This window comes from Streptopelia decaocto, assembly GCF_964273445.1.
Source record: "Streptopelia decaocto genome assembly, chromosome: 3".
In the NCBI taxonomy this organism is placed as follows: domain Eukaryota; kingdom Metazoa; phylum Chordata; class Aves; order Columbiformes; family Columbidae; genus Streptopelia; species Streptopelia decaocto.
The window spans coordinates 96,651,317-96,675,826 of NC_138656.1; the positions used below are offsets into that span (position 1 = coordinate 96,651,317).

The 24,510-nt window shown below is 34.1% G+C and overlaps 1 protein-coding gene across 4 annotated transcripts in view; it reads right to left on the reverse strand.

The window, feature by feature from the left end:
- MCPH1 (microcephalin 1) overlaps positions 1-24,510 on the reverse strand; it is a 127,325-nt gene that overhangs the window by 84,498 nt on the left and 18,317 nt on the right. For all 4 annotated transcript variants that reach the window (XM_082050036.1, XM_082050034.1, XM_082050035.1 and 1 more), the window contains 3 exons: positions 19,590-19,702; positions 8,410-8,447; positions 5,216-5,378 (listed from right to left, as the gene is read on the reverse strand). In XM_082050036.1, the coding sequence (XP_081906162.1) occupies positions 5,216-5,378; positions 8,410-8,447; positions 19,590-19,702 (314 nt within the window). The remainder of the gene's footprint in view (positions 1-5,215; positions 5,379-8,409; positions 8,448-19,589; positions 19,703-24,510) is intronic.

Genomic DNA, 24,510 nt, shown 5'->3' on the forward strand with positions numbered 1-24,510 from the left:
TGTAAAGGGCACTTTTGCCCTAAATCTGTTGCTATAAGCAAGAAATTGTAAACTGAATTTAGAAAGTAATCTTGTTATCAAACCAAGTTCTAACCAAGTAGCTTATGTTTGATAAATTTCAGGGGAACCAGCAACCTCGAATATGAACTGCTACAAAAGCTCCTGTTTTGTGTGATGTGGCAAGTGATGTTTTCCTTGGGAAGGGGGGCGGGGGGGAGGACGCGATGGGAGATGTCCAATTTCGCATGCTATTGGAAGTGAACAGTATTTTTTTGTTTGTAATGAAAAGCAGCACATCTTCAAACTTATTGTTGAACTTCATTACAAAACTCCAAAGAATATTATGTTTACTTTTAGAATACACACCATCAAATTTTTGAAAATGCAACAGCTGTACAAAAAGAGAAAATAATTTCCATAGTCATTATATCATACCAAACCTAAAAATAAGAGTTAATCACATGAATAAATCAATGACCTTCAAAAAATATTCAAAATGTGGTAACACATTGCTGTGTTAAGTTAAGAAAAGTATCTTAATGTCTTAAAAACATACAGTTAAGACTGCAACTTAGGATTTGAGTTATAAATTTTAAGGTGGTACCTGTGTATATTTTTTACAACTACTTTTTACAATGTACAACAAGAATATTGAAATCTGTTAGCTTTATACTTACAGCTGTGTATATTTATTGCAAATAAAAGAAACTTCCTAATCCAAGTCATTTCTCTTTAAATCACAGTATAAATTAACTGAACCAAGAACATTGTAACTTCTAATACAATTCTTAGAGACACGCTGCATGAAAATAATTTCTTTGTAAATAATCTTGAGCAGGAACAGATGTACCATGCCGTAAAATATGTGCATCATGTCCTTATAGCACCAAAATGATGTTTGTACCAAGAGTAACTGGCAAACAACTCAAATGGATTAAAACATAAACTCAAAAGATTAGTTGTGATTAAGTAATCCCATTTCATCTTCCAGGCCAATTTTACAGTAACAACCTCTATACATCCTTGTAGTATTTACAGAATTTTGTTTAGAAACAAAATTTTGTTTATCTTAACAAAAGATGGATTAAAGCTTGTCTATCATGTCTCTGGAATTGAGTACAAAGGCACCGTATCTACTTTTCTAGATAAAAAGAAAATTAGATACAGAGTTCACGAGCAGGTCCCGCAGTAAATAATTAGGTTACCATTCACTAAAACATTCAGTTTTCATGAACACAAAGGCAAGAGTTCTACATTCTAAGTCAATGAACGCTTGCTTCTGACTTTGCTATAGGAAAAATTTCAACCTTTATCTTTTCATGGCAACACTAAAAAATGCTTCAAAATCAAGTAAGACAAAAACAAGTTCTGATATGTAATATTATTCTTGAGTATTTTTTCTGTTGAGTCAGTAATATCCTTATATTCAACAGTTCCTTAGAATGTGGAAGAGGACCAAGAAAACCTGAAATACTTCAGAACATAAAAGTGTTTATATTGAGATGAGCTAAAGTTCTCAAATGTGCAGTTACAAAAAAAGATTTAACTTAAACTGTAATGATAAAGCAGTTCAGATCAAGCATGAATGCTGCACAGGTATATTGAAAGTTAGGACAATACAGCTGATAACACTGAGATATTAAGTATGCATTGAACGTTAGAAGAATGGTCATGAAGAACATAAGAAAGGAGGAAATAGGGAGGAAAGACAAGAATGGGAAAAGATGGTTTTTCTGTGGATGTCTTTCAGTTTTAAAAAATGTCTTCTTTTCACTTTGTACTCCAGATTCACATAGATTAATCTTTTGTTACTTTGTCCTCAAGTATAGACTATTTTATCTAATTCAGGTATCGAGCTCCAGCAAGCATCCTGCAGATTATATGGCTATAAGGTTAAATATGGTGTGAAGTTTTCCTTCATTTATCATACCAGTTATGTTATTTTATTAACACAATATAGGAAAATTTATGTTGAACATCAGGTTCTCAGGAGTCTGAAAATACCATATGCCTAGTCGTTATTTAAGGCCTCTTACTCATCCAGCTAATACCCTGAATGATCATATGGTATTTGTATTGTACTTGAATACTTATCTTGAAATATATGCAAAAAGGACTGCTATGAAGATTAAGTGCCTAATGATAAATATATTTCTCCAACATCCATCTTTAAAAAGACAACTTTAAGTTTTTCTCAGAAGAGAAAAAAAATACTGTGGCCTAGGTTGTCTCCTCATGTTCCATGAAAAAAGGCAACAGTAAAAAATATTTCAGCTGCTTAAAATGTTGAGAAACATCTTCCTGAAGACAATCATCAGTACTCAAGACTAATGCCTTGTTTAAAAAGTACCAGTGATTTCTCCAAAGCGACTGATTCTTTGAAGTATCCAATTTGAAGTATTTTACCGATTATAGTACTATTAGTACTATGGTACTTTTTTTTTTTTTTTTAAATGGTATTTACCAATTATAGTATATGGTAGGATTGAATACAGTATAGAAAGGCATTAAAAGATTCAATATTTTATCATTAATAAAATGAAAATATGATTTTGCTTAAATGAAATTCTCCTGACTCATTTTCTACAGAATTCCTCCTGATGGCTAAGAAAGGCTTCGGTTTTCTCTTTTCTGGTTAAAGTATTCAACAACTACTTTGGGTAAACAGACAGCAAAATTATGACTATGACACAATTAGAAATAAGACAAAAATGCTCTTATGTGATAAGATGCATATATTTAACCAGACTAAGAAACTGTTTTTTAAAAAGTTCAAAGCAAGATTTCAGTGAAGTTATTTAATTACTTGACATTTATAAACAGAGTTGTTGACAGCCTCAGTGAAAGGTTTAAGCACAGGTCTAAGAAATTAAAAATAGCAATATTGACAGATAAGCAGATACTAAGGACTGAACAAACTTGTCATTTGGAGAACTGAATTTTGAAGGTTTTTTTATAGTTTCTTCTCATGTAGCTCTCCTAGTAACTCCAGAACTTTGTCTCAACAGCAGCTCAAAAAAATGAGTTAATATAACTTCAGCATTAGGTCCAATAACATTTACAGGAACAAACTAATCTTTGGAACCCTTCCAGTTAACTTACTGGTATTATATGAGGCACAAAGATGGTCCCGTGATGAGTCTAAAATGTAGCCCATAAGACAGCAGGAAGAAATTTGGCATTGCTACTAACCACTACTGGCATGTGTTAATGTTTTCACCGTGGATTCATTCATAGAAGTACAGTGCATAATACAAGCAATGAAAACCCAGGACACCAATTGCCAGGATACTGATTATCTAAATATTGCCTTAGGTACAAAGATAGGAAAGTACTCTACTGGATTTTTATAGTAGCTATCTGCATTTTTAGTTATTTGAATTTTTTTCTTAAGGAAATACACAGCTTTCAGGCTTGATTCCAGTGTTATGAGAAAGTAACTTCTAGCAAACATGTTGTTTATGTTCAGAACTCCATACAAAGCTAAATGTGGCACAGATACTTCAATATATTTCATTCATAGATGCATAGACTCCCAGAAAAGTCAAGCCTGAAATGGACCTTTGGAGACTGTCTAGTTCAACCCCCACTCCCACCAGACATCTTGAAAACAAAAAGGCAACAGTAGTTGATTTTGTTTTCAGCCCAACAAACAAATTTTAAAGTATTCATAAGAAAAAGGAAACAAAAAAAAAAAATTAAAAGGTATCCTACAGCTCTTTTCTGTAAAAGATGAATGGCTATTTCCATATAAATTCCACAGTTATGTTTTATAACTCTGTAAACATAAGGAAAGCTGAAAAACTGTCATCAGCAATGTCAAATTGAGTGGTTAACATCTATTATCACAGGGAGCAGCTGAGGTGGCTTAACCCTGGGCTGACAGGTAACTCCCCATGTAGTCACTGCTCACTCCCCTCCCCAGGAAGATGGAGAAAACAATTAGATAGGCAAAAGCAAAAACAAAACAAAAGAAACATTAAAAATAAACAAACAAAACCTAAACACCTTGTAGGTTAAAATAAAGACTGTTAATAGGTGAAGAGGCAAAAAATAAAGCTTAAAAAATACCTCAATTGATTTAATACTAATTATTCCCACCAGTAGGTTGATGCCTACTCTCCAAGAAATGGCTGCTTTGGAAAAATTCCTACCCAGTTTTATAGCTGATCATGATGTCATACAATACAGAAAATCTCTTTGGTCATTTGGGGTCAGCTGTCCCACCTGTGTCCTCTCACAACTTCTGTGGGTCCCTAGCCCAGTCACTGGGAGGGCTGACTGAGAAACAGAACACCTTAAGGCTGTGCAAGCACTGTTTAGCAATAGCTAAAACACTGGTGGGTTATCAACACTGCTTTGTTCACCAGTCAAAACCAAAGCAGCATACAGGCTATGATGAAGAAAATTAACTCCACCCCAGCCAGACTCAGCATGGCAATTCATGATTCTTTTGACTTTACAGTAACAGTCTGGTAACTTTCTGTGGTAATCCACAAGAAATTCTGAGGCCATACACTGCTTATTTGATCTGGACATCTGGGAACAATTTCTGTAAATTACAAAGTCTCCGAACTACTCATCTACAAATAGCTTTCCTTATTTATTTCTATTTTACAGTTTCCCAACTATGCAGCAAAATATCTAATAATTCCCCTTCATTTTTACTGATGCTGAACATAATATGTGTTCCAGAACATAGTAGAAATACAGGGTGTTTCAAAAAGATGGACCCCAAGGTCCCCAGACAATACACCCTGAGACTTTTTTTGTGGGGATATGTTGAAGACCATGTTTTTGTGCCAACATTAGTGACTAAACTGGATGACCTCAAAAGCAGAATCAAGGCAGCAGTGACCTCAGTGGAAGACACTTTGAGAAGCTTTTGGGATGAATTCAACTATCGTCTCAATGCCTTTAATATGTTCAAAAATAACGTGACATGAGTTTCTCATCCATGAGATGAGACTTCAGTAATTTCTAAACTATATAGTGAAGCACAATACAGGAATAGTTTGGTTAGATTACGTACTGAAAGACTGTAAGTCATGGTAACAGAGCTTCACACAGGCAAATTTCCTCTAGGAAAACCTGAATATTTGAACATTGCATGACTGTACATAACGTGGACACAAACATTGTTACATGGTTGATATTTCAGCTATAAAAAAGAAGCTTAATTTATTCTGTAGTAAACTTAAAAATTATTCCTTACCCATTCATAAGAAACAATCCAACATCCACGAGCAATTCCCAGCATAACATTCAAGGTACGACGAGGACTCCCTGTCACTACATGACTTGTTGTTTCACATACATCATCTGAGAGCAAAAAGTCTCCGAGTTTATTCACCACCTGGATTACTGTATTTTGTTCCCTAAAAAGGAGAAAAGGAAAAAACTCATATAAAGTTGAATGGATATGCATAATTATAAAAGCATACATACAAATTAACTGAAACTCTCCTCATTTCTTTCCTCACTAATAATTTCTTATCCTTTTCTCACTAAGCCCCTACCCATTTGCTACCCCTAAATTCATTAGCATTCCTACAGAGTCCAAACAGACCCTATTCTGTCATCACACAATCATATCTACTTGAACATCAAAGCTCTTCTGCCCCCCACATCTATCTTATCTGTTTAAATAGAAGCTTTTGAGTCAGGAATTATCTAAGATTGTTTGTGTAGAATGCCTAGTACAACAGAGACTCATTCTTGGTTGTTTCTGTAGTACTATCAAAAAAGTATTACCAAGAAATGTAAACATTTAGACATTAGGAAGCACCAGATTTGCAGCATCTGAATAAAATGCTGTGTCTAAATTTAGAGAGAAGTCCTAAAGTTTTGGCTTCCTACCTCTACATCTGTGCCAATGCTTCATTAAAAATTCATTTATCGTAAATAAAATTACAATTAAACATAAAATCCAGAATGGCCACCTACAACTGGAATTCTAATTTGAGTTCTCTACATAGCTACACTAGAGAACTTCATATTACCATGAAAACAGTGAGATCTTGCTGTCACTGCAGAAAAGCTGTTGCATGAGAACAGGTTACGGTTCTTATTATTTTTATTATAAATCATTTTTATAAATGATCATTAAAGGTCTGTAAATGAAAGCTCATTTCCGGTGACCTCTTTGCTCCCCTTGGCTGACTTGGAAATGTCCACAGCATACTATATGAGATAAAACAATGAAGCACAACCTTGAACACTGTCACATTTATCACAATGGTGATCCTCTCAGGTAAAACATTTAAGTTAATCACTGACATAATGCGAGCACACTCAGAACACCTCCAGAAGCCTCTGGGGTTTCTTTTATTTTCACTACATTTCACTCTACAGAAAGTAACTCAGCAACTCCCCAAATACTCCAGCTAAGGCAGACACTATTTAGAGGAACTCTAACAAAATCTGCAAAATAATTATTCACAGAGAATGCAACAATCTATTTGTTTAAGGAGATTCAAACAAATAAATTAATAGTAACAGCAAACATGTGTAGACAATTAACTTCACACTTAAGTCAAACAATGCTATTTTATGTGAGGACACTTAAAAAAAAATCATCAAAACATTGACTCAACTGCCTCACTCCAGACACTGGTTACTGGGAATTCCGGCCTTGGCTATGTTGCCTTGAATGTTACTGGAATATTAATGTTTTCTTTTCATTTGATGAGTTTTAACTTGACATAGCCTACAAGGGAACGATTTTGCAACGTTGCAACCCACAGAGGCTGGCCCGGCCTAGACTGCACGCTCAGGGGATGCATTTCCATGCTCTATCTGAAGCTTTTCTTCCTCTTTGTGTCTACACAAAATTCCTTACATTGAGAGGAAAAAGTCCTCTTGTCCAAGAATTGAATCTAATACCTCATAAATTACAGTGAAAACTCACTAGTTTATACTTCAGTTGGCTGCAAAAATTGCTGGATGCAAATTTAGAGCAAAATGTGATTCAGAAACACAGGTAACTGCTGGCTGTGAGTCAGGGGCAGCATTTAATATAGTCTCAAAACACAACGCCATAAAAACACTGAACTCATGATCTTTAAACATAAATTCTGATGAACAACTTTTGACGCCGTAGCTAATGGGTAGTAAAATTGGCTTTTGGCCATTGGGTTGTACACTTTGGAGGACTATTTTCTGTTCTTTAGTTCTTTCAGAAGCAATCCCTTTCCCTTCACCCATTTACGGGTTGATGAATGCCCATAACTGTAGGCAGCCAAAAGCATAATCTTGATGACAAAGTTCTGAAGAAAAGCAATTGTTATCACTAGACATCATTATTTCATAAAATAGTAATTGGCTAGTGGGAAAAATCACCATACAAGCAACATAAAAGAAATAATATATTAAAGACCTATTTTAATAAAAGAACTTTTTCCCCAGCTCTGCTAGGATTTGTTCTCTTCTGTTAGGTGGATCACAGCCTCTGTTTTCCACTAGTCCCGTCTCCACTATAGCTGTTATCTTTCCCTCCTCCACAGTGATCTTGTATTGCATGACTTGCAAAGTGAGTTTGTAGTCTTGGTGTAACTAGCACCCAGTTACACTGAACACAAGAAAAGTATTAATTCCATTTTATGTTTCTGATATATATTAGTATACTTATTAATAGCTATTGACCACCACTTACAAATAACTTCTGAAAGGATAGCCACTGAGTACTGTTTCTGAGTACTTATATCTATGTAACTGTCAAGATGTAATTACTTCAAACTTGAAACAGATTTGTGGGTAGTAGAAATATCTTGAGTTTTGAAAAATAATTGAAAAAACTGTAAGCAAGTGTAGTATGAAAAAAGGAATTATGTTTTTGTTGGATGTTCTTAATGCTGTAAGACTTTAAGGAGAATGATAAGAGCATGCCAGAAAATTATTAACTCTCCCCCAAAATATGCAGTGGTAGCTGCTTCTAATGTTTTGAAACTAAGTGGCTAACTATTTCTTCAGCAACTATTCGTATGACAGAAAACATTTTAAAATGTTTCAGACTGTGACTTTTTAAACAGAAATAATTAAAATGTATGGGGAAAAAGCTAAGTCTCAGACTGAAAGTCAGAACCATTCACTACACAAAAACTACTTCTTATACTTCCTTCAGAAAAATTCAAAACATGCTTAAGTTTTTAGTTTTATTGCTCTGAAGCCCTGTTGAGCTCACGTATGTAAAAGCTACTTCAGTCTGCACCATAGCAACACAAACATAAACACACACTGTACATAGCAATGACATACACATGTATGTATGTGTTTCAAGAATACAGAATGAAATAAAGTATTTTAACATATGTCCAAAGAGAAATTTCATTTTGTATAGGCATAAAAAGATTATCAACATTCAAGTTTAAATGGTGTGCTGGCTAAAGAGTCAAAATATTCCATACTTACTCAGAAGACATACTCGTCATAACTAGTGTCCTTGATGGCTAGAGACAGGAAAGAGATAAGAAAATGTAAAAAATCTGACAAGTTTCCCCCTCTGAAAAAAAACCCTTAAATTAGAAACTGTTCCATTAAAAGGACTAAACTTCCAGGATCACCTAGGGAAGAGGCTGCACTAATTAAAACATGTAGTAGAAATATTAAAATTTGAGGATAAGGAAGGAAGGAAACCTCTTCAACACGTCTGCTATCAAAGCATTCGATATAACACAAAACAGGAATGTAAATTTTCATTAGTAAAAACAAAAAGCAAAGGATTTCCAAGTCTTGGATGCCACAGAATAAAGGACAGTATTCGTCTTCTGCCATTTCCTTCTCATGATCAGGTGGAAAGCAAAAGGCATCTAACCTTCAACCAAGAAAACCTGTAATTTAAAATTATTTTAGTTTCTTCCAAAAGTAAGGCAGAAATTGCCAAAACAAGACTGTGTTTATTGTAAAGTATAATTTTATTTTGATACTGCAGCTTTTTCTAATTTCCTCACTACTTAAGTATTTTAAGTCCAGGTTTTTACGCAAATATTCTTTCACTCTTAAATCTTGTCTAGTGAATAAAATTTGTCAGAGAAAAATAACACACAAAGTGTACTCAAAGAGTACTACAAACCTTAAACCAGAAATTCTGAGATATCTTAAAAAGAACCCTTCCCTTCTACTGCAATACCCTCCATAGCTTATGTGCAAAATAGGAGTGTTGTCTCATTCAGAATTTAAATGAGCTTTTTCAGAATTAGTGTTACAGCGGTCAGAAAAGAAAGAAGCATCTTTTGGTCATCAGCAAAGACCATGAAAGCCTCTAGTATGCACAAAGGTAGGACAGAACATGAATTTTAGCAGTGCCAGAGAAATATGTAACTGAATACAAGAGCGTAATAAAAAATATATGTAAGAAGAGGTTTTGAAAATCTTAGCTAAGAACTACTTGTAGCTACGTAAACATGCACAAATATGTATCCATAAACATTTAAATTTTTTAGAAAAAGTAGACCGACTGACTTATATACTATGATTTCAAACAACTTCTAATTTTCAAAATCAATATATGAATTTAAATTATTTCGCTAGATAATTACTTCTCATAAGAAATATTCATTCCCACTTCTGCCACACCCCCCACTCCCAATATATTACCACAACCACAAGCAGTAAGCTCCCAAAGTCTCTGCTAAAATTCAGTTTCCTTTGAGTAATATATTGAACTGAGACCACAAAAATATTTTGAATTGGATTACAGCTGGTAGCATGGGCCAAAAAACACTCAAGGGTAACTCATTTTACTCACTAACGCATCACAGAACAGAGAACATACTCTGATGCAACTCCATCTGACCTCTTTGTCAGTCCAGAATTGTTCTCTATTAAATGTTCAAGGAACTAGTCACATTTAATAACAGAGTTTCTTGAAACTATCCCTGTAGACTAACAGAGTCCACCATGACCATATAGCTGTTAATTATATGAAAAATCTTTGCATAAATAAAACACGGTTTAGATACCATTGACAAGCTAGATATTAAAGATAGTATAAGAAGTAGCCTTTTCCACATACAAGTGGTAATTTCATTCTGTGGCTGGGTAAATTTGAAAAATATAAACCTCAGATACTATTTCCAGCTTCAGAAGTAACAAAATGTAGCATATTCAATATTTTTAAAAATTCATTATAAACATGCACTCAGACAACATTATATAAGCTATACAATACTTCAGAACTGAAAATATACACAATTTGAAAATGTGAAATGTAAAAATGATAAATAATAGAATAGAATAAAATTTCAAATGAGGAAAAGATGAAGTTTTTCTATAGAAATATTTGAGAGAAATTCTATGCAGTAGTTTTGGAAAAGTAAGCTTCCAAATTCTAACTTCTTGCCAGCAATACTTACTGATGATTCCTTAGTCTACTGCTAGCCTGACAAGTGAAACACTCATCTGTAATCAACATTTGTTGTATTCGTAGCCAAAAGACTTTCTATAGCATTACTTTCAGCTTCAAATAAGTAGTCACATTTAATTGCTCTCGGAAGTTCCAAGAACCTCACAGCTTAAATTCCACATTTGAGTTTCATACTCAAAGAGTTTAAGAAAAATGTTAACAATGCAACAATATATATTAAACACATCCATCATAACTTTAATATAATTAGTATTAAATATGAAACAATATAAACTCAAAATCTGAGTGCATACACTCAAAAAGACATCGAGTAAGATATTGAGTAAGGGTGCTCACAGCAGAAGGACTGCAATACTAGGCATTCTACTGCACAGGTTGGGTTAGATTATTGAAATCAGACATAGGGCCCCATTATACAATAGTGAGGACATACCTCATAGTGTCTTAATACACATCGTTGGATTTGCATAAACTCCTGAACATTAAAGAATCCTGCAATGCCACAGCCTGGGAAGACACAAAGCATGGCTTAAAAGCAAAGTTTTACTCTTCTCTGCCTAGTCTTCCTTGGCTGAAAATCTTGTCTATGCCACATGTGTGTGCTTCAGCACGGTCATGATGTTTTCCTTCAGCATCTGAAGCTGACACTCACCACCATCAGAACAAGCTCTTTGGCTAAAAGTCTGGAGTTAAATCCACACAACAGAATTGCACTGGGTTCTTGGGGCCCTTGTATAGTACTAGATCCAAAGCCAGATCCAGACATGCCTGTTTAGAATGTGCAGAAAGATACTCTTCCTCACAACTTTTTATAAATGAAATGTCATGGAAGTATTACTAATCAGACCACTACTTTTGCCAAACTTGTTTTTAAAAAAAAAATTATTATAAACCAAGGCCAAAGTAGCTTGAGATCCTACAGCTGCTTCTTCAGCTTTAGAGCATAAATGTTTGTTAACAGTTCCTTAATAGCTTACGTATAGGGAAGTGAAAATACTGGATCCACAGAAATTAGGAAACTTGCAGCCTGTCCTGACATTACCCTGCAAAGTCAGCTTTTGAATTGTAGCTTTTATGCTACAGTACATAGCATACAAGATGGTATAGAATATTCTGGAAAAATGTTCTGTTGGTGCACTTCGAAGTGATTCAAAGATTCAAGAAGGTGGAAGGATGCATACGAAAGCTAGAAATTGGAATAAAGCTAATTTCTTCCAAACTATTATTTAATTTTCATTCAGAACTGCATATTTTTGCAAGTTTGAGGCCATTTCCTAAGCAGCCGTTTTCTTTTATTGCTTCAGTAAGACAAGCAATCCTCTTTAATTACAGTTACCAAGCAGAAAACTTAGCCAAACCATTTTTAAATTTTCAGTTGTACGTTTTTCAAGTTAATTGCTTCCCCACCCTTGCTATGCGATTTTTCTTCTATGCTCTTTGTGTCTGTTCTATTTTACATGTTGCTTTTATTGAAAAAAAAAAAAAAAAAAAAGAAAAAGAGTTTGCATTTTCTTTTCTGACCAGCAAAGACATCTGGTGAGCATCATTATGAGTTCTAATGCACATTTGTAGCAGGATTATTATTAATAAAACACTGGAAAGGTGGTATTAAGTTAACTGGCCCCTTTATTTATCATTAACCTCTGAATCCTGAAGAGTTGTGTCTCTGTAGTTTAAATTACAACACACTTATTTTTGGGGTCTGGAATACGGGCTGAGTTATAAATGACATGCTTCAGCTTTCCTTTATATATTTCTTAGGAGCACAGTTGCATTAAGTATTTCATTAGCGTCTGTCAACAACAAGATTTTTCTAAGTCATATGAAAACACATATGAAAACATATAAAACATGTATTCAGTAGCTCAAAGTAAATAGTATTTGCAAATCTTCTCAGTACTTAAAAGACAACATGATACTTCCTATATATTGACTGACCTATGCCGCAAAATATGTGTCCAACCTCAAAATGCGTTCTTCCTGTCTTCTAAGTTTGAGCAAGTGCTTCTTGGAGCTGAAGGACAATAAGAGAAAAGCCCTGTTTGGTACAACCTGCTTTTCAAGAAAGTGAACTCAAATTTTGTTTCCTTAAGAATGTCACGAGTTCTTTTTCATAAGTAACAAATGAATTAAAATGTGACCATTCTCAAGAATGAAGTTCATTCATGCTAAGAATGTACTTGACAGGAATAGTTTTACGTGTATGACCTGTTAAACTGCAGCCGTAGTATTAGATCTCATTTTGTCTTTGGGTCAAGAACCCAGGATTCAGATATTTTTCAATAAAGGATAACAACCAATAAATACCACTTTTTAATTGTGTATTACTTAGCCCAGCTGTTCCTCTTATGCCTTAAAGTTTACTGAAGTTCTGAAAGAAGAGAGCTTCAGTGCCCTCTCAAATGCAGATGTATGCTGGGATGAAGTAAAAAAAGACCTTCACCTTCAGGACTCAAAAAGATTCTTACCCTGTGTGGTTTGTCCAATATACCAGGGATAAAGGGCTTTTTTCTGGGGAGGGTGGGGAGGGGACGGGGATGGGGACAGGGAGGTGGGCGGGCAGGGGAAAGCAGTGCATACACATGCAAATAAAGTGTAAAGAAGAATACAAGATAATTATGCTATCAGTTTTGTACTCTTCCAATCCCTTTTTTCTCTGGCTATTGTAGGTCCATCAGATGGTTCTGAAATTGGTTTAGATCTCTTATACTCACTTTTGATCTTTACAGCTGTATTTCAGAAGCAACAATCTTCAGTCCTACTAATAAATGAGCCAAAAAACAGCCATATGTGGTATGGGAATATCTGAGAATCAGGTTACTTTCACTCTGCTTTTATCTAGGAAGGCTGTAATGAGGATCCAAAACTTTAAGGCTGTTTTTAGAAACAATCTATAAATTGTGCTATGTTAATTTATTCTATTCAAGTAATTGTGGCTCATAGCTGAAAATAATTGGTAATTGTAATGAATGATTACTATTCAGTAGTTTCAAACAGCAATTATTCAAAGCTGTAATTTACTTTCTGGCTGGCCTTTCTCTGCTTATCAGTCCTTTGATACTGATATTTTTCCAGTTCCCTCTGGCTGCAAAGTTGGTTTTTACTGTAATTTCCTTACAAAATATGGTACCTCTGCCTTGGCATTAGAAAGATGTGAAAAATGCATCCATCCTAACTAAATCAATACTACCATAGGGAAAGATGAAAAAACAAAGCAGGCTATCAGAAGACAGAAAAACAAGATGACACAACAGGTGCCTGGTCGTCAGCTTCTCTACATTGCCGAAGATGAGAAAAAATGAGAAATCCTGCATCACAGACATAAGAACTCCTAGAACTTCTGTTGGAAATATTAAGGATGATGAGTAGCTTCAGGCTTTTCAAACTAGCAGTGTCACAGTTTACAACTTACCGACATTTTCAGTTTTCTACATGCAACCAGGATAGCTAACAACTATATTAAAAAAGTCAACCATGGGGGATAGCAAGGGACAGCTTTCACAACATTCTGCAGGCTTCTAAGGACAGGTTTATCTATCTGTGATCATTAGCAAAACTAGACACTGACTTCTTCTGGTAGGACAAACAAAGACTAAAAGGAGATCAGATGCTCCTTCCCACCCCCATTTTGTAACCAAAAATTTCCAACTCAATCAACCTGACATGAAAAGAGCCAACAGGCATGATTAACAGTTTTGGAAGCACAGGCACCAGTGATTCCCATTCTGATGGGAAGCCCAAGCTTTCCCAACAGGTACAAGTTAGCGGCTGGCTCCCTGGTCAGCATTAGTCAGGAAAAGCAGCAGCCCAGTTCTCAACTGTCTTTAATGAGGAAAGTTTCACCTCTAGAACCTACAATGTGAAACCTGAGGAGACAGAGAGGGAGAGCCTGCCAATGTGACAGAAGAGAATCTCAAGAAGTGGGATTCTAAGGGGAGGAGAAAGCTACTTTAGAACGTAACAGAAAATGAAAGCTCAGGTGAAGAAAGGACACTCCCTCACCCCATAAAAGTCACAATTCAGGAGAAAGAGGAACAAGGGCTGTCATGGGGAAACGTTATGTTATGCAGAAAACCTCACACCTGCAAGCAGGAAAATTGTAAAGGCCACACTAATGCATAAATTAATTCTATCATTGACATCAAATAATGTCTGATGTATACTCGCCTTCCCAAATAACCTGTGAGAAAGTCAGGCACAGTTAATTCTTTTCTGCTGAAATTTTAAGCAACATGAACTTCTTCCCATCATCCCCAGCATCACCAAAGTTAACAAAAATAGTTTGTACCCTTCTGTGAATGACCTCAACAAAAAAATAAGCATTATGTAGAAGAGAATCTGTTTCACCTGTTCAGATATTAAAAACTGTTTGTGCTTTCATAATGATCCAGTGAAGTAAACAATTCCTTTGGACGGCTGACTTATGACCAACTAAAAGCACTTCATAAAGCTTCAGCTGAGTTACCAACCACTGTCAAGGCTAGAATAATAATTTTAAAAAAACAGCCACCAGTAAGCACTAAGTCACAGGCATATTTTGAGATTCTGCTTTTCAAATATTTATTAAGAATATTTGTCAGTGATTTTAGACATCTCATTATCTCATCATTAACCTTGCTGATACTCATTTTAGTTTTTCCTATACACCATTCTTATACCATTCAACATTTTTAAAATCCATTATGCCAGTAGGAATTTTGATTATTTTATTACTTTACTTCATACCAAACGAAAGAAGTGTGTTATCAAATGAGTATTTCCATATTCCATTTATATGAAACAAATACTAACACCACTTATTGATTGCCACTTTGTTCTCAAATGACAATATTATTACAAAATCTGGACATCTGGGACAAACAAATGACCACAGCTATATTTTGGATATAGCAATAGCATAAGCTGTATCTTGCCAAAAACTTGTTACCCAACAACTTGTTTCTTCAACTTTATGTTGAGTCAGCTAGATAACTACAGTTAAATAATAATCAGCTATTCAGTTGTCACCAGGTAGAGTTGGTCAGACACTTTCAGGATTACTTCATGTTAGATGAGACATCGTGTGAACAAGAAACATTCTAGAATCAAATCAGGTATGCAAAAAAAATTTCTTGATGGTGCAAGCACTCTTATAATTTGTAGCTTCAATTACTCATCTCATTTCTACAGACAGAAGGGATCAATTTGAATAATTTATAGTGGCCACCTGTCCACCACTCCCATTATATCAAATATTTTCTCCAGACCATAATAATGTACCAGTTCCAGTTTCTTCACTGTTAACTGAAAATGAGCTTCCATGCTTCCACCTTGTCTAATTCACACTAGTTTAATATTCATTTGCAGCTTGAAGTCAGTGACACTTCAAGTACCAGTTTTTAAAACAGCTACCTATTCAAAGCAACTACAAAATCAAAATTGGAAGGAAAACATAAAAAGACGTTGTCCTCTAAACAGATGCAATCTGTCTAAGACAGTCTACATATGCACATATCAATTAGAGACATAAAGTTACTTTCCTGAATTTCCGGCAAGATGCTTCATGCTATACAGTTACAGATTTTTCAGGATATTAAAATTTGTTTTGTCCAGAATAAAATGTTTTCAAAAAGGATTTTAATAGCAGGATCTAACAATAGGTTGCTTCACACTAATTGTTCCACAGCATGAGCTTGGATTCTCGTAATAATTTCCTCTTCTCTCAAAAAACTCTGAAGTTCAGTGTTGATAACTTTACCTTTGCCCAAATCCAAGAGCTACAGAAATACAAGCCAAGATGAATCTGTGTAAAAACAAAACTAAAGGAATGTCAGTGAAGTCCATGCTGTCTTCTCTGTGAAAATATGGTTTTAATTATCCTTCATGACACTTAACTGTTTTTTTTCTCATGGTTGAATAGTTTGTTCTATTCACTTGAAAGACTATTTTAAGGGATTTTTGATTGTAAAATTTATTCCTGTTGCATTTCTAGTGTTGTGATACTGTTATATCCTTTAAAAGATATCTATCAGCTCTCATAGCCCTCTGAAAATATGAAACAAGTATTTATTTGAATAAAAATGGCAGTTAACTGGTTAGTCATAATGGGTCTTTCTCTGATCTGTTTAAAGTACAAAATGTTTACATTTGTTACATGTAACAAGTGTTGTCATAAATGTAAACATTTTTGTGACATTAAGCAGTGAAATGAGCACTCAACCCTCATGCCAACAGATTAACACAACTGAAACTGATTTTTAGCTATTTCACTTTGTCCTCCCTATGCAAAGCAAAGAACTAAATATTTAATTCCATTGAATAATTTATGCATCACAATGCATAAAGGCTTTACTTTCTCCATGCAATCCAGTATAATCAACTTAGATTTGTAGAGCAGGGAAGCCACCTGCTGACATTCATAAGCATTAATCCACAGTGTTTATCCTTATCAACTCTGCATGAGAAAAAATTGGAACTATCCTCAGTTACAGGTTGTCATGTCTCAAAACTAAGAATATCAAACCTAAAGGCCACTTTTATAAATTTATACCTTTATGCACTGCATTTAAATAAGTACAACACACTGAAGCTCCTGTTGGTTTTTTAGGGAGTAATGTTGTTTTAAATCCCAAAACCTTGTTCCTGATACCATTAAAGATTCCTGAAAAACTTAAAATATTTTAAACTGCTCTGTCTTCACAGCTTTGGTTAATTGACAGTACAATTTTAGATAACTTTGATTAAAAGTCTTCCACATTAAGAATGCAGTAGCCATGCCTATAGAAATAGTACAGATAAAGAAAGAAAATATGAGTACTTGTAACCTAAAATTGTGATATAAAAGTACCTGAACAAAGTAATTCTTGATTTTAACTTTGGTTAAAAAAAATACAAGAAACACAATCTGCATGAGGTTTTGAAGAAAACAAGTGCATAATACTTCAGCACAGCAGAGAAATACAGAATCTACAGCTTGGTTTATATTAGATTAATGAAACTACAAACAACATATTGAAATAACTATAGAAGTAAATAATGTTGTTTGGTCATATTTCCTACAAATATTTTTGTATGGCTTTTAAAAAATTTACCATCGCATTGTAAACTCCAAATTCCTACTGACATGCCTTCACTGGAGCAAATGAGTTACAATCATAGTGTTCACACGAGATGTAAGTAAAGTACTCTAAAAAATTTCAGCTCAGACATTGTCTACGAATTACATTCAGCAAACACCCAAAATGTTTTTAAAGAGGTATTAGACTTCAAACACTTTTTCTATGGAAAAAAAAAGCTAACTGCAATTTACATTGCTTCCAAATTAGAGAGATTTACAGCTCAGTAATTCAAGAGATTACTCTTACAACAGATGCCCAGAACATCAGCAATATGATCTGAAGCTTCATATTGGAACTATTCACTACAAAACTGTGTATGCTCTACAAAGACTATAATTTAATGTGGCTTGTTTGTTTGGTGGGGCTTTTTTTGTTTGTTTATTTTTTACATAGAAAAGGTCTGGAGATTAGCATAATCACATTTGTGGAAACATTAGTCCATTAAAATAGCTAGAAAATGTCATTTCTTTTGAATTTGTATTTTCAACATAGACTTTATTTTAAGACTTAAATAAGCATTAGAAAATTCTTCATAATACAATGATTCAATTAAATACTTTTAAAAAATACTTGTGCTATTTCTCTCCTATACTTTTTGCTTTAAGCAAAAGAAACAAACTAAACTTTCTAACTTAGCTTCACTTTCACTTTGTCAAATATTAGCAAAATGTTGCAATGTTTAAGCTGCAGCCATTGCAAAAAAGTCTTTATTAAAAATTCATGTAACGTTGGTAGGTTTTAAAAAGTTTCAAGAACATATTGTGACTGGTACTAGAGAAACTTTGCAAGTTAATTATTTACAAAAAAATTGATACTCCATTTAATTTTGTTCAAAACAATATCCTCTTAAAATTGCTTCATTAAGAATTTCCTAGGGATCTCCAACATTGGCTTTATAAATTTTGCATGGATGTATCCATACAAATGATTGAAAATAGGTCTTAAAAAAAACATCTTCACAAACATTTATGATAGATCAACAGACAATTGCTTGAGGAAAATATGAAGTAAATCTTTTCAGTGCAACTGTTTGTTTGCCAGACTGGTTAAATCACATAAAATCTTTTTGTGAAAGTTCTCTTACTGTTTCCATCAAAAAACTCACAACATTGCCTCTATATGAATTTGCACAGCCAAACTGCAACTGAAAACCTTGGAAACTATAAAGAACAGCATTAAGGACATGAAAGAAAGTATGTGCTGCTATGTTACTGACATTTGAGTCAAATTGTATTATCACCTGGCTGAACCAGAGGGATGAAGGAAGCCATCTCAAAACACTGAATAGCAATTTTCTCCAGCTGCTACTCAGCTTTGCTACTAATTGCACCTGCTCAGAACTCTTCCATAAAAGAGGATAAAAATCTGTGATTAATCTCTTTGAAACTCCACCAATAGCTACCTGTCTAATTTATTTCATATAATTAATTACCTCAGACATATTTTAGTGCTTTAGGACTTCCCATTCTCAAAACAATTCAGTGCTCATTTTAATTGTATGAGTTGCTACTTAGTGGTAAAAAGAACGATTTATTTTCTTGATCAGTTTTATATTTACATAGAACAAAACATTTATAAGTGAAAAATACCTAAAAGAGATTCAGTGCTGACCCAATCCTCTCACTTTTTTTTTTTTTTTTCCATCCAAACAGAGCTCAAATAGTAAGTTAATAAATCCAGCTTTACCCATACCTAGAAGAAAGTCCCTAGGCGTCTACCTAGATTGCATAAATCCGCATCTTGCAGAAACATCCACTGGGTATGATCCACTACAAAACAAACAAGCTCCCGTACCCCATTTAGTAACTACTCCAAAAGGGATAGGCATCTTTTCAGGTTACTTCGGTGGCTTTTTAACTAAAATGTTTTGAGCTGCCTTACCAACCTCCTTCACAATGTCAACTTGGCACAACTCTGCCACCACAAGTTACCAGAAAGCTGAGTTTCATGGTTATATGTATGGTCTTCGAACACCGTTTGCATAACATTTCAAGGACAGTGAGATTCAGAAATGTTTTTAAGTTACTGCTGCATAAAGAATGCATTTCTTTTTTGTACATGCAAAGGTACTTAGTGATTTCCCAAGAAAAGGAAGGAACTAAACAAATAATATGTCCAGTTAAACTGACCTTTTGGAGTCTTCTATTTTTTCTGAACCCCCCATTGTGCTTATTCTTTTGTTCATTAAAAACTTTGCAAGAGCCATCAGTAACATGACACTCCAAAACTTCATTTTCACCACCTAGAAACCAAGTATAAGTTTAGAAACTTGAAATGAAAAACTCAATCTTATGAAATCAAATTGCCACCTAATATTTTATCATAGCACACAGAACTATGCACAATTAAGATACTTAAGTCAATAATTTGTACCAGTTATTTCTACATTGTATTTCAGTTATGGAAAAAAGTATGACATTCAAGCATCTGACTTCATCTTTCAGTATCTGATCTTGTAAATAAACTACTTGTAAAACTCCCAATTTCAGTATTTTGAAAATCATATATTAACCACAGCTGGAGAATCAGCTACATTGCTTTCTGTTTTTTACAGAATTTGCAGTTTCTCTGAATACAGTTGTGATGAGAGTTTGAAGCAGCGGTGGCTAGATTTTCTCCTTCTTGCTGAAATGTCAACACTTTCAGGGCACACTGCATTTATCTGAAATGACCTGAAACTCTGAAACATGTTTTCAAACAACACACTGCAAGCGAATCTAGCAAGCTGTTAGCTGGCAAGGATTGCATGTGCATGCAGTATATCAGTCTTATTATTTGGAAAAAGGCACCATACATAAGAATGTGCTCTAATGGGGCTGCCAAAAAGCAATCTTTTCATTGCCTATTTCGTGAATTCACATATATTTAACTCTTCAACACTGTCAACATTACTTTTATAAGCATTAAAAATAAACTTCCAAATAATTTGAGAAATTAGCTTTCTTGCATAAGATGAATATTTTTGATCTTTTATCATCGAAATTTCAATTACTGAAAATCTAAGTAGGTAATTTTCCACAAATTTAATTCAAGGAAGTCTACTTTGGGTCATAAATTTTTCATTTCAAAGATACACATGAGAACAGTTTAATAACTAGTGATTAAAGTGGCCTAAATTCAATTCCTCCTAAATAAGCTGCATCTCATTACTTTTTGGAAACACTGAAGGTTACTATCCATATTTACTAGTCTGACTGCATATATAATTAAGAATAATTTTTTTTCCTGTCAGCTACTTTAACTCTTAATCCTTGAGATGACAGAACAACAAAAAAAATTACAGCACAACAAATGATGATAATTTTCATTATGATTACTTATTTTCAAATTATAACCTTTAGTCAAAATTTCATCACTTCTTCACATTAAAGTCGCAAGTTTCACACTAATGTACACAGTATTACCTGTCTTTCCCCCTGAGATGGGGGTAAAGTAAGATATATGTGTTCTGTTCAGTAAGTCATTTCAGTCACTGTAAAAGGACAATCTACTGTTTTGGGTTGGGTTTTTTTTTGAGGGGTGGTTTGCAGGGGGGCAGAGAGAAGTGGTGTAATGTTCCTTTTGCCACTCTTGGCCTGAATACTCAAGCTCCACAGCTTTTGTCTCAAGGCTTGTAAGCTTGGGCCTCCTTCCAGTGATGAGCCATCCACTGGTTCTTCATATTTACAGGGAACCAGGAACAGGGGACAATGTCCATCATCTCTGACTACCAGTTTGGGAATTGTATGCATTACATAACTAAGGACTATTCTTTGCAATCCAGTTCCTACTTCTCTCCTGACTTATCAGGACTTCTCAAGCGCTTTGCAGCTTTTTCATCTTGTGGGTCACAAACTTCACTGTCTTTTCTACGTTTTCCCCAGACTGCTTCTTTTTAGAGCAGTTGCTCAGACACAAATAGAGAGGTTTTCATCTTTAATAGCTTTTCCTGTGTTTTTTCAGATATGGTTGTCAGAACTTTTTGAAGCAATTTCACTCACTGCTAGTTATCCCTAAATGTAGTTCAAATACACAGGTAACTCATGCCACTGTGGTCCACTAAATCCCTTAAATTATCTTCTAAAATATTGCTCAATGACCAGTATCAAAGTCAACAACTCTCATAACCCTGTGAAGCATTATAACAAGTTATATTGACTTTAATTTGCAATTTAACTGTCTACTCATCCATGATAATTTATCACCAGTGAAAAGTTTTGAACCAGAATTTTATCTTCAGAATTCCATTTGATATTTCCTTTGAGTTAAAAAGCAAGGCAATGATTAGGCACAATGAGCTGGTTTTTTTCAATCACATTAATAATCTCTATCTAATAAAAAGTTTGTCTATACTGTTCTACTTTAAGAATATCATAATGAAGTGTCGCTGAAATTAAGCTATATTAAGCCTATCTACTACTTTGTACTCTTCCACAAAGTTATTTACTCCAGTTATTAAGACAGTAAGTCTGGATTTGTTATCATTAGTAATCCTTCAGGTATGTATGCACAGAATATTAAATAACTTGTATTGTCATTATTATTGTAGTTACTATTCCAGCAGAGACAAATACCAAGTTTTTCCTATCCAAAACACAATTTCTTCAAGCCTTCTGAAAGCTTATGTGCCAAATTTTATCCAGTATTTTATGCATTCCAGGACAAAGGTCATCAGGTTTTGTGAATTTGACTACATCAAAATCATCAGTCTGTTCCTCTACACAGAAATACTTGTATTTTTTGTTGTTGTTGTTGTTGTTTTAATAATCAGTTACAATTAAACTTTTTTCTGAGGATAAAACAAAGAATCAAGGAAGAAAGAGTGTTCTTCTTCATCTCTCATTAGATTTTTAAAGACATAATCAAATATCAATAGAGGACATAATACAATATTTTTAATAAGCTTGTCTTTCAAAACTGGAGGAAAAAAAAAAAACCCACATCAAATCTAAGGAAGTTTTCACATGTGTGTTTTTAAAGACAAACAGTATCTTAGCAATATTAAGCACTTCACACATAGAACCCCAGGTAAATCTCATATAAATTAATCATTTTGCACCAAATAACAAAATGATATTCCAGATTCCCCATCTTATCTTTTAACTACATTAATTAAACTATTATGGGTCTTAGTTTATGTCTCTTGGCCAACTAAGATAATATTTGCCTCTCACATTCATCATAAATAGCTGAAATTCACTCAGCTAAGCCTTAAGTTTATTTTTAAGACTGGAAATAATGCTAAGTCTGAGTTCAATTTTCTAAATTATTTTAGGATGAAAAAAGCTTAAAAGAGTGTACTCCTGCATTCCTTGCTCAATATTATTTATTGTTATAGCTTTCAGATTAAAAGTCATAGGAGTTCAAATCTGAGCAAGTACTGGCATTCTAGACTGCGTGGTTCACATGCCAACCGACCCTACTATAAGGCCTACAAAAAAAGCTAAAAGCAGATGGACTGGAATTTCAAAGCAATTTACAATATGAAGGACAAAGAAATTATTACACTCTCCTAGTAACACAGTTCATTAGCTTCCACAAAATACAGTATTATTGCATTTCCATAAACTTATATTCATGTTGGAGAAAAGCCACTGGTTTCCTCACTCTGTAACTGCTAAAAATTTAGGGATTGACACACAGAACCCGGTTGCACAGCACTTATTGATTACAGAGCACTGAAATTTATCAGGTATGGCTGGTTTAATCAGAAGGATAGAAAATCTATTTCATCTCTAGAAACAAAGCTGAAAAAGGGAATCTGAATACAAAAGCATCTTTTAATACTCTTAAAATGCCTAATTAATTTCAACTCTTGTATCTGTATCAGTTCCCTACTTGATTTATGACTGGGAGTAACATGAAAATAAGTAGCCATGTTTATGGCTGTGCTCTTCAGCTGAAGAACTGGACAGCCTTGAGTGAACCCTACAAAGGAACCTGAAGTTTGCTACAACATAATTAGGAGTTGAAAAGTTAGTTCCAGATTAGCCTGCATATTTCACTTCCACTTTAAAATCAAATGTTTCAAGTAGTCTGTGGAAAGAAAGCTTATCAAATCTTACTTCTTGTCATTAAACAAACTGGGGAAGAGTGCCGCTGACTCAAAAACACAAGGAAAAGGAAAGGGGCAAGAAAAATGTTTGATATTTAAAATATATACAGACATAATTAAATTTTATGTGAATATTTCATTATTCCTAACTCTACACCTATGAGGAGTGAAAAGAATTCTTTAGCTTTTAAAAATAATGTACTGTATTTGCCAGCTTTCAAATCACGTACAACATACAGAAAAACAAAGCAATTCATTATTTATTTACTGATTACCAAGGACAAGAAATAACTTACATTTGAGAAAAAAAAGGAAATATTAAACCTATATTTAATAAAAATTAAGTATTCCATCATACATTGTCACAGTAGTAAGTTTAAAATAAGTTCTTCATTTTCTACCACAGAATGTGCATATTAGGGAACATTAAAGTCATCTTTCATTATTGATTCCTTCTAGTGAACACATTTGAGCTGTCAAACTTGAAGTTCTGCTTGACTACAACAGATGCACGAAGCTGAATACATTATACATGGGAAAGTAGCCATCACTGATAAATCGCAAATACTATTGAAATCACTAGAAACACAGTTTGAGACTTAACAGAAGTTCCTAACACAAACGATAAAAAATATAAACACTGAATAACTAGTCTGCTGAGTACTGTTCCTTTTTCCTCTCCTCCAAAATCTGTTATCTTAAACAAGTTATTCAGCGAGAAAATAAAAGCATAACATGCTAGACCATTGATTACAATTTCATCACTAGAATTCAAAGGTTAGAATTAACTCTACAATTAACTGGCATACCTAAGTTTAAAAGTACATAATTTAAGGATCATCTTCTACCACATTGCCACATGACAAAAAACACATACAGTGGGTTCATACATTTATTCTTGTGTAACATACATCTGCATCAACATTTTTTTTAACTGCGTTATGATGATGCACAGTAGGTATTAAAATACACATATAGTGAACCCAAAACAGCAGCTCAGAGTTCAGCAACTTATT